Consider the following 11616-nt stretch of genomic DNA (forward strand, 5'->3'; position numbering starts at 1 on the left):
TCTGGTGGGGTAAGGCAAACCCCAGAATGGCACATGGAGCAAGGCATAGAGGTGTGCAGATCTTGTCATATCTTTTATCACATTATAGCATGCATGCTACTCTTGGATATCTTCTTTCTATTTTTGTGAATTTCCATATTCTAGAGAGGAAAATTAATTGTATTATACATTAATTACAATATTTATCTCATTATCAAGCTTGAATCATGTTCAATTAACTGCATTTTACACCTTAAGTTCCTCATTTTCAGGTATTCCATGTAGCAACCGAAACAATATTCAAAATAACCCATGTATGGTAACTTTCAACAATTTTTTGTTATTCTTTCTATTTTCCCCCTTGATTTGCTTGGATTCTGAAGGGAATTCAGTTTTAATTCAATGTCAGCTTGGAGTTTATGTTTACACTGCTGTGTTCAAAGGACCCTCACAAATCCTATGTGCCTTGATTACTCTATAGGAAATTCAGTTCTTCATTTGTGTTCATTTTGTAAAATTTCATTAATTTTGCAGGAAACACACAGGCTTATATTGGCAATCCTGGGAACGTGCAACAATATACATGTATGTTTATTCTAGCAATTTTTAAATCATTCTTCCCATTTTTTTGTTTTCCTTGGATTATAAAGTAAAAAAATCAACTTCAGCCTCACGGTTCAGCGAAAATGAAACGTATTCATGTCGAAAATTTTCGTTCTGTGAAATTCTTTGATTATTGCAGGCAACACATCACCTCAGCTTGTTGCCAACATGATTATATTTTTATGTTTTCTTTTATGACATTGTTCAATGACTTCTGCAAATGGTAGTCATGTCTTCAGGTGAATGTGACGGGCAATCCATCCCAAGGTAGCGCAAAAGGCGAGAACTGAATTTCTCTTCCAGGACCTGATACTGTCCATCTGAAAGTGTTGACAACACATCATCAGAGACAAAAAGGATAAAGAATGCCATCCATAAGTTGCGGAAGCAATTAACTGAAACAAAGTGAAACTTAAAATGATGCAGTAGTTGGTTAGTGCCTGGGACCTGTATTTTGTTGTCAGGTGATGGAGGAGAACAAGCATCTCCAGCTTTGCTAGCTCATTCCCAGGGCATGAGTAGGTCCCACTCCCGAACAGCAGGAAAGTGTTAGGCTTTGGAGCAACCTGAAAGAAAAGAAGGGGATCAAATCAATGGAACAGGTTTGTACAGATCAGGGGACGTTCGAAGCATTCACAATTCTTACATCAAATCTTGAAGGATCAAACTTGTCAGGGTGATGGAAGTATTCTTCACTGTGATGAATATTTCTAAACAATGGCAGGGCCTTCCATCCTTTTGGTATCAGATAGCCTGACAAATGAAGAAGGCTAAGACAACATGATGTTACTGCTTGGAGGATGGTGTGGTTTTCGCTGAGGAACTTGACAATCCATGTTAGAACACTTGCGCTGGTGTCACGAGCAGCAAAGAGGACACCAATGATGTTGTCAGTGATTTGATCATCATCGAGATTGTTGGTTTGCATGAAATTATATGATACCTCTCTTTTGAAATTACTCAACAGATAGAGATATTGAGTGATCATTATGTATGTATATGTTTTGTCTAATATCATATATTAAGTAATCATTGTGTATGTATAAATAATATTGGATATTGTTTGAGACATTTTTGTGTATGTATATGTTTTCGATTTCATTGTGAGATATTGAGAAATCATTTGTAATACCCCAACCCTTGAGAGGGTGATGTGATTAGTATTGATAGATTTGATTGGAATACTCATACCATCAAGATGCATCTTCTTTTCGGGAACCCAACTCTTAGAAACTCCAAATTTAAGCGTGCTTGGCCTGGAGAAATTCTAGGATGGGTGACCCCCTGGGAAGTTTTCCAGGGAGCGCGTGAGTGAGGACAAAACGTGTTGAAAAGATATGTGATGGTTTGTGAGGCCAGTCCATCAGATCTAGTAGCGTACTGACTTCGGGATTCCGGGGCGGCGCGTTACAAATGGTATCAGAGCCAAGCCAACCGGAATTGTGAGAGCTAAGTGCTATGCGACGCAAAGTCCTACGTCGAGAGGACGGGAGCCACCTCTTGAGGCCGTAGGAGCCACCTCTAGAATCTCACACGGATAGTACGGTCTTGGATGATATGGTTTGGCACAACGAGGACGTTGTGAGTTTAAGTGGGGGAGTATGTAATACCCCAACCCTTGAGAGGGTGATGTTATTAGTATTGATAGATTTGATTGGAATACTCATACCACCAAGATGCATCTTCTTTTCGGGAACCCAACTCTTAGAAACTCTAAATTTAAGCATGCTTGGCCTGGAGAAATTCTAGGATGGGTGACCCCCTAGGAAGTTTTCCAGGGAGCGCGTGAGTGAGGACAAAACGTGCTGAAAAGACATGTGATGGTTTGTGAGGCCAGTCCATCAGATCTAGTAGCGTACTGACTCCGGGATTCCGGGGCGGGGCGTTACAGTTTTGTAATACCCAACCCTTGAAAGGGTGATGTGATTAGTATTGATAGATTTGATTGGAATACTCATACCACCAAGATGCATCTTCTTTTCGGGAACCTAACTCTTAGAAACTCCAAAGTTAAGCATGCTTGGCCTGGAGAAATTCTAGGATGGGTGACCTCCTGGGAAGTTTTTCAGGGAGCGCGTGAGTGAGGACAAATCGTGCGGAAAAGACATGTGGTGATTTGTGAGGCCAGTCCATCAGAGCTAATAGCATACCGACTCCGGGTTTCCGGGACGGGGCTTTACAAATGGTATCAGAGCCAAGCCAACCGGAATTGTGAGAGCTAAGTGCTATGCGGCGCAAAGTGCTACGTCGAGAGGACGGGAGCCACCTCTTGAGGCCGTAGGAGCCACCTCTAGATTCTCACACAGATGGTACGGTCTTGGATGATATGATTTGGCACAACGAGGACGTTGTGAGTTTAAGTAGGGGAGTTTGTAATACCCCAACCCTTGAAAGGGTGATGTGATTAGTATTGATAGATTTGATTGGAATACTTATACCACAAAGATGCATCTTCTTTTCGAGAACCTAACTCTTAGAAACTCCAAAGTTAAGCGTGCTTGGCCTGGAGAAATTCTAGGATGGGTGACCTCCTGGGAAGTTTTCAATGGAGCGCGTGAGTGAGGACAAATCGTGCTGAAAAGACATGTGGTGATTAGTGAGGCCAGTCCATCAGATCTAATAGCGTACCGACTCCGGATTTCCAGGACGGGGCGTTACATCATTGTGTGAGATGTGTATATTAAATATAAGCAGGTAGATAAATAAAACAGCCAAAATTAAAAAAATATTAAAAATCAAAAGGCCAAACGGTTTGAATTGTTTGGACAGATTTTGTCCAAACGGTTAAAACCGTTTGGATAGATTTTTGTCCAAACGGTTTCAACCGTTTGGACAAAAATCTGTACAAACGGTTTCAACCGTTTGGACAGTTTTTACATTCCAAAGGGTTACAACTGTTTGGGCGACCGTTGGGGAAAACTCATCCCCAACGGCTTTAGCCCAAACGGATTTTTTCCTCGCCCAAACGGTTGTAACCGTTTGGGAGGGGGTTTTCCCAAATGGTTCCAACCGTTTGGGCTATCCTGTTTTGTACTAGTGACGCAACGTTGCAGTATATACAGTCTAAGAATTAGTGAACCTGATTCTCCATCTAAGTACAGGATTTAAATTGTGAACTATTGCTTCCTCTTTATAGTATCCATGGATACTGATCCTGACCTACGTGCTGCAGCATATATCACCCCACATGCTACAACTTCAATCTTGAAACGGACACACAAGGTTGTCCTCAGACTACACAAAAGAAAAGAGAAAGATCCAAGTTATCTGTTGACACTGAAAAATAAGGCTGAAGAGTGCAAAACATGACAAAGGAGAAGTTCTCATAAAGGAAAATTTCATAGAAGTTTATGTATAGGGGTACTCAAAAACATGAAAAATGGATAGCCTGCAAGTTATGCAAATATTGCAATGTATTGAATCTCTTAAGCTTATTCCATACGTCTATATCAAAAAAATACAAAAAAGGGGATACACCATTGTAAATTTCATTTGTAGATTTTATTTTGTGAAGATTCTCCTAAGAAGCATTACTTCGGTTTTACCTAGTAAATGATAATGCCAACCTATTCAGCTAAATTTGGCCGAGTTCATCCACAAAACGAGTCAAAATCAATTGTGAAAGCATCTTTAAAAGTCACCTGCCATGTTAGTGTTGTGCGCAGCGAAAATTTCGGCAGCACCTCTGGTGCGTAAGGTGCACAACAAGAGATTAGATCGTAAGAATTCCTGTCTCACCAAGGAAACAAGAATCTGAAGCGGATATCTCAATAAAGTGAGATATCGGCTCTTCCTCTCATCAGTTCTAGGACTGACCTATCGAGGGATCCTACAAGCTATTACAAATCACGGCAAGAACACAACTTTTACGTGGTTCGGCAAATAGCCTACGTTCACGGGGCAAGGAGGGGGGAGATCTACTATTAGAGGGAGAGATACAACTAGGGTTTACAATCACTCAATCTAAGCCCTCACATAAACTCTCAGATCCCTCACACAAAATATTCTCTCAAAGAAAGACACAGCCGTCAGAACTTTTTCTCTGTAGTCGCACACAAATCAGCTACTTTTCAATCTCTGTCTGCTCTCTAACTTTTCTTCTTGCACTCAGCCACAACCCCTTGATTGATTTTGGAATCAGCCGCAAAATCACAAAACAAATCCTCTGCAACACGAAAACCTAGAGAAAACTAGTTATTTATAGGAACAAATCGGGTAATAGGGTGGGCTTGTGATTTATCCGCTGGGCTTGCATTCTTTTATCCGCTGGCTTCATTCACATGATCCTCATTCACGTGATGGCTTCATGCATGTGATGACCGTGGCCCCCACATTCACAATTCTCCACATCGGCGAAGTTTTCTCAAAACCGAGCTGACACCAACCAAAACAAATGCCTCACTTGTTATGTCCAGTACGAAGTAAAATAATTCACGACAACGAACTCACTCCACAACAAATCGAGACCCAAACGAGAATGCGAACACTCTCCAAATATCGGTATCTACTCACTAAATCGATCTCACCCCCATCAAAATCCAACCCGGCTGCATCATAAAGACTGCCTATGTATCCTCTTGCCCAAGGAATCAGGCCGAACGTAGTTCACCCAAATGGCCTCCAAAGGCCTCAACACCGAAGAATGTTCAAAAGTTCCAAACAATGATCAAACTTAACACCTGAAACAACTTTGGTCAACATATCTGTAGGGTTGTCCTTCGTGTGGATCTTCTCTAATATGACATCTCCTTCATCCAAAACGTCACGAACAAAATGGAATCTGACATCTATGTGCTTCGTGCGCACATGATAAACCTAGTTCTTCACCAAATAGATAGCTGACATGCTATCACAATATACCCGAAGGGTCTCCTGTGCAATCCCCAAGTTCTCTAATAATCCCTGCAACCATAAAGCCTCCTTCACAGCTTCAGTCAACGTCATATACTCTGCCTCCGTAGTGGAGAGAGCCATTGTAGACTGAAGTGTGCATCTCCAACACACCGGTGCTCCTACTAGTGTAAACACATATCCGCTAGTAGACCGGCGCTTGTCCAGATCCCCCGCATAATCAGAATCCACGTAACCAATACAATCATGCCCATTCTTCCCATTCTTCTCGAACACCAAACCAACATCCACGGTACCTTTAATATACCGTAGAATCCACTTCACAGCCTCCCAATGACCCTTCCCTGGGTTGTGCATGTACCTAGATACCATGCTCACGGTCTATGATAAATCTGGCCTTGTACACACCATCGCATACATCAAGCTACCCACAGCATTGGCATATGGAACTTTGGACATGTATTCCCGGTTCTCAACTGAAACAGGTGACATATTAGCTGATAGCTTAAAGTGGGGAGCTAATGGAGTACTCACCGCCTTGGCATTACCATCATAACTGAATTTCTTCAGCATCTTCTGCAAGTAACTCCTCTGTGTCAACTTCAACCTCCCCTTCACCCCGTCTCTCTCAATCTCCATACCCAATATCTTCTTTGCCTCTCCAAGATCCTTCATCTCAAACTCGGATGATAGATCCTCTTTCAGCTTTCGAATAGCCGAAGAATTCCTGGAAGCAATAAGCATATCGTCAACATATAAAAGCAAATATATGTGCTCATCATTCTGTAGCTTGTGAATGTAAACACACGGGTCATATGGGCTCCTCGTGTACCCTCGGCCAATCATAAAGCCGTCGAATCTCTTGTACCATTGTCGCGGCGATTGCTTCAATCCGTAAAGAGACTTCTTCAGCTTGCATATCAATTCTTCCTTTCCTGCAGCTTTGAACCCCATAGGTTGTGTCATGTGACCTCCTCTTCTAAATCTCCATGTAGAAAGGCTGTGTTCACATCCATCTGGAGCAAATCCAAATCCAGTTATGCCACCAATGCTAATAAAATACGAATCGACGAATGCTTCACAACAGGTAAAAATACCTTGTTGTAATCAATGCCCTCTAGTTGTGCATATCCCTTGGCAACCAATCTGGCTTTGAATCTAATTTCCCCAATAGACGATCCCTCTTTCTTTGCATACACCCACTTGTATCCAATAACCTTCTTACCCTTCGGTAGCTTTGCAAGTTTCCAAGTGTCGTTCTTATGAAGAGACTGCATCTCTTCCTCCATGGCTTCCCTCCACCTATTCGAATCAGAGCTTGACTCTGCTTTCTTGGATGTAAAAGGAACCAAATCATCAACGACTCTGCTGATAAAGCATATGCAACCATGACATCGTCATATCTAACTGGCTGACGAATATTTATTCTTGGTCTATTAGCTGCAATGGACTCCTGAACATGACCCTATTCCTGAGTCCGAACATCCACTGTATCCTCTAAATGCCCGGCTGTCATCTCATCTCCTTTCAGTGTCACCTCTGTAGGAGCCTCGATGGATACAATGCTCTCTGGAGTGAGTGGAGTCACATCATTCTCTACCTGTTGTGATATCTCCTGAATCTAGTCTTCCTCCAACTACTGAGGAACTTAAGGCTTCATCATGTATACCTCGTCAAATATGACATACTATCTTCTTGTCCTGTGGATCCCATAACTTGAAGCCTTTAACTCCATCTCTAAATCCTACAAAGACTCCTTTCCTCGCCCTCAGATTCAATTTACCATTATTGACATGGTAATAAGCTGGACACCCAAATATCCGAAGCGATTCATAGTCACTAGCTACCGAACCAGACCAACGCTCCAACGAAGTCTTCCACTGTATTGCAGTGCCCGGGAACCTATTCACGAGGTGACTCGCATAAACCAACGCTTCGGCCCAAAAGGATCTAGGCAATCCACTCTGCGTCATCATACATTGCACCTTCTCCAGCAAGGTACGGTTCAATCTCTTTGCCACCGCGTTCTGTTGCGGTGTCTCTCTAACTGTGAAGTGTTATCTAATATCGTGATCCCAGTAAAACTGCAAAAACGGATCACTATTATACTCTCCACCATTATCTGAACGTAGAGTCTTCACCTTTCTACCTGTCAGTATGTAAGACCCCGTAGATTTTGATAATTTATATATGTGATTATTAGTGAAAAATAATATTTATTTATGATAAATACCTTTATAACATGGTTGTGCATGAAAACTAGCGTTTTGAGCTTATGAGAATGTATTTATGCATCAGTTATGAGGTTGAGTTTGCAAATTTGCAAATCATGTGCAGCAAAGTCGAAGAACCCAGTTTTTAGCTCATGAGTCAACCCATAACTCATCATGAGTCGACTCATCAGGTTGAGTCGACCCATGACTGTCATGAGTCGACTCATGATATCAACTCACATTGTCAAAAGTCTCTGCTGAGTCGACTCATTATCTTATGAGTCGACCCATGAGTCATGAGTCGACTCATGACAGTCATGAGTCGACTTATCAATGGTTTTCTGGTTTTTATGGATCGGGTTTGTTTGGGTTTCGGGTCGGGTTTTAACTGTTCATATATATTCTCCTCCACCTGAAAACACCTCTTTTCATCAGTTCTCCCCAGAGAAACCCTAGCCTCCTCTCCCCCTCAAAACCCTAGTTCGTTTTTGGATGTTTTTAGGAGATTTTTGGGGGATTTCAGCAGCTCCTTGTGGTTTACAGCGAGGGGAATCGTTATTCAACACATCTAAGGCGAGTAACATCTCGCCAAATCATTCTCCCATATTTTTAACAGTTTATAAACGTTTTTTATGAGTTTTATTGAGCCTAAGACTTATTTTCAAGTATAAATCAATGTTCTTATTAGTGTAAATGCTAGAAAGCATGTGTTTTAGATTTTTAAATCCCCACCAACGAGTTTTTAATGAAAACCCAGATCTGGAAATTTATTTAAAGAAATGAAAATATGAGTTTTATTTGTTTAAATGCCCTCTTTCATGTTTAGGGGTTAAATGTTAGATCTAACATGAAAGTGTTCGTTTCTCATGCTAGATATGAATTCTTTTTCATTGTCTCATAGTTTAGAATTGATAGTTATGGAGGTGTAAATCAGTGTAGTGGAAGTATGGAACGAGATGACGAGCTGTAGTTGTGAAATAACCAGTTTTTAGCTCGTGAGTCGACTCATGACTCATCATGAGTCGACTCATCAGGTTGAGTCGACCTATGACTGTCATGAGTCGACTCACGAAGTCAATTCCTGTTATTCATAAGTGTCTGCTGAGTCGACTCATTAGTTTATGAGTCGACCCATGAGTCATGAGTTGACTCATAGCTGATTATGAGTCAACTCATCGAAGTTTTTCCTATTTCGTTTGTGTTTCTGCTTGATCACCTACTGTGCTTATACTTTCATATAGTGTTCATATATAATTGATGGTTCTGTTTATTATTTTTGAACATGAGAAGTTGTCTTGTTTATCGGGTATTAAATTGTAGTATTTATGATTTCATCTACACATGTAAGATGACTTTTCTGACACAAGCGTAGATCTGTACAGCGAGGCATGTACAAGAGTAGAATGTGTATACCTTTACTATTAGTATTCCATGGTTCATATACACAGTCCTCGTGTTGGACTATAATCCATTAAAATCCTCGTGTTGGACTATAATCCATTAAAGTCCTCATGTTGGACTATAATCCATTAAAGTCCTCGTGTTGGACAATAATCCATTACAGTCTTATGTTAGATAATTGCTAAACCTTGAGTATGTTTCTTAACCGAGTTTGGAACACGACATATTATATGAGGCTGAGACATGATAGCTACCTAGGCTGGACATGATATTTATTGTAGCTTTGACATGTTTAAATTGTATCGGTAGAGATGGGTTTGTATTCTTTTCTTTATTGTTTCTTGTGTTAAACCTCGGGTTTAGTATTTAGGGATTTGCAATTTGAGATACAAGGTATATACATGAGTGTTTCTTATTTGGATTATTTCGCTCAATGTACCTATGCTCGTGTTGTAATTTCCTAAGTACTAAAACCCACTATGGTTAGTATAAATAATTTTTATATTTTTATGTATTAACTGTATTTTCATATACAATGAGCCCTATCCCTTGGGGTTGGTGGTGATGTTGCTCGCTAGCGCTTTGACGCTCGTTGTTCCTCCCCCTTTCAGGTAACGAGCCCGGAGCCCGGAGAGTCGCAGGTTGAGGGCGATTTTTATTAGCGGCCGTCTATCCTCTTATTAGATGTATTTCATTTTTTGTACTCCACTCGAGACATTTTTAGACTTGAGAGATTTATATTCTAGAGTTGTAAAGGCTGTGTGCCTTATTTCATGTATCAGATGTTTTGTATTTTGAGACATGTTGAGATCTCCAGACTGTTATTATTCATTTCAGACATTGACTATGTATTCCAGCTTATTTGGTTGATGAGATTTATTAATCCGAGATCTATCATTTCATCATGTATTTTTTACAAAATCTTTTACTTGCTTTGCACCTACACCTGTTGTTGATTCCACTAGAGATATAGTAATTGTGATGGTGAAAGATGTTATTACACGGTATGGCGCATGACAGGTTTGACATTCCTGGTTTCACCTCTGACTGCAGCCTTGTGTGAACCCAGGGGCGTCACGCTGCAGCTCCACTTTCTTCTTCCACTCCATAAAAATATCCAGGACCTGATGTTTATACTTCATCGGGTATACCCAATTCCTCCTGGAATAGTCATCAATGAAAGTAACAAAATAGTTAGCCCCACCAAGTGATGTGTGCTTGGAATGGCCCCAAACATCTGTGTGAATGTAGTCCAATATACCTTGGGTATTATGAATAGCGGTGCCGAATTTTACTTTTGTCTTCTTCCCAAGCTTCATTGCGTGACTGACCGTCGAACGCGCGTTGGTTGATGTGCGCGCGTTGGTTGACGCGCGCGTGTTGGTTGACGCGCGCGTGTTGACCGAAGCGCACGAACTGATCGACGCGCGCGTGTTGACGGACATGCTCGAGCTGATTGACAAGCACGTGTTGACCGACGCACACGAGCTGATTGACGCTAGAGAGATAGTAATTGTGATGGTGAAACATGTTATTGCACGGTGTGGTGCATGGCAGGTTTGATATTCCTAGTTTCACCTCGGACTGTAGCCTTGTGTGAACCCAGAGGCGTTACAGTTGGTATCAGAGCTCTAGTTCTAGTATCCTTAGGATCATCATATGTCAAGTCGTGGATCTAGGTTAGAGTTTCTTAGGATTCATGTATAGAGTCTGCTAAGGATTTCCTAGTATGAGTGAGGATGGTATATGCGTATATTTCAAAATTTTAAGAACTTTTTTTATGACAGTTATTTTTGCTTAAAGTATATGCGTGAATACTATATGATGTGAAAATCGTATTGTGATATATTACGTATGTATATGTAATACCCCTAACCTTTCCCCCTAATTTTCTTTTTTCCTAACCCACTCTTTCTTATGTGTTTTTTTTTTCTCCGTAACTCCCTCACTAGATTCCAAAGCACCTTACATCTTTGTCCCCTCTCCCCAAACCTCTCCCTAAAACACTCTTGTCTCCCACTCTTGTCTCCCACTCCCTAATTCCCTCCACAAATCACTCCCCATGTCCCCTAGTCACTTTTTCTCTTTCTTTTAACAAGCAAGTTCAATGCTTGCTCACGGGAACAAAGAAAAAAAAAACCAATTATTCTTTTGGCTATTTGGGAAATTTAATTCGACTTTTTGGCAAGCATTTCTCATCCTCAATCTTTTATTTTCATCATTACATTATCCAATTATTAGTATTCTCATCCTAGAGTTATGATAATTAATTATTAGATAGATTTTATTAGAATTTTATTTTTCCTTATTGGCATTCCAGGTTTTGGGTTATTCTAAGTTTTTTTTCACATGAAGGTGAAATTCCTTGTGGAGTTACAGTTCATAATAGTCCATAATTTTTTTTCCCCTTAATTGATATAAAATGTTGATTGGGAAATCCTAATATACAATAAATTTTTTTTATATTCTTTATATTTTAGGATTTATCACATTTTTTGTAACGACATTAAATGAGAAAATAAATTTTTTTTATATTCTTTATATTTTAGGATTTATCACATTTTTTGTA

At 40.4% G+C, this 11616-nt stretch overlaps 1 protein-coding gene across 1 annotated transcript; it reads right to left on the minus strand.

Moving 5' to 3' along the window:
* LOC109821167 (abscisic acid 8'-hydroxylase 3-like) lies at nt 818-1548 on the minus strand. The gene is made up of 3 exons (XM_020387356.1): nt 1229-1548; nt 1030-1148; nt 818-902 (listed from the first exon to the last, which is right to left on the minus strand). The coding sequence occupies exons 1-3, from the start codon at nt 1508-1510 to the stop codon at nt 818-820; spliced, it is 486 nt and encodes a 161-aa protein (XP_020242945.1). The 5' UTR covers nt 1511-1548.

This window comes from Asparagus officinalis, chromosome 8 (genome assembly GCF_001876935.1).
Source record: "Asparagus officinalis chromosome 8, Aspof.V1, whole genome shotgun sequence".
NCBI classification, from domain to species: domain Eukaryota; kingdom Viridiplantae; phylum Streptophyta; class Magnoliopsida; order Asparagales; family Asparagaceae; genus Asparagus; species Asparagus officinalis.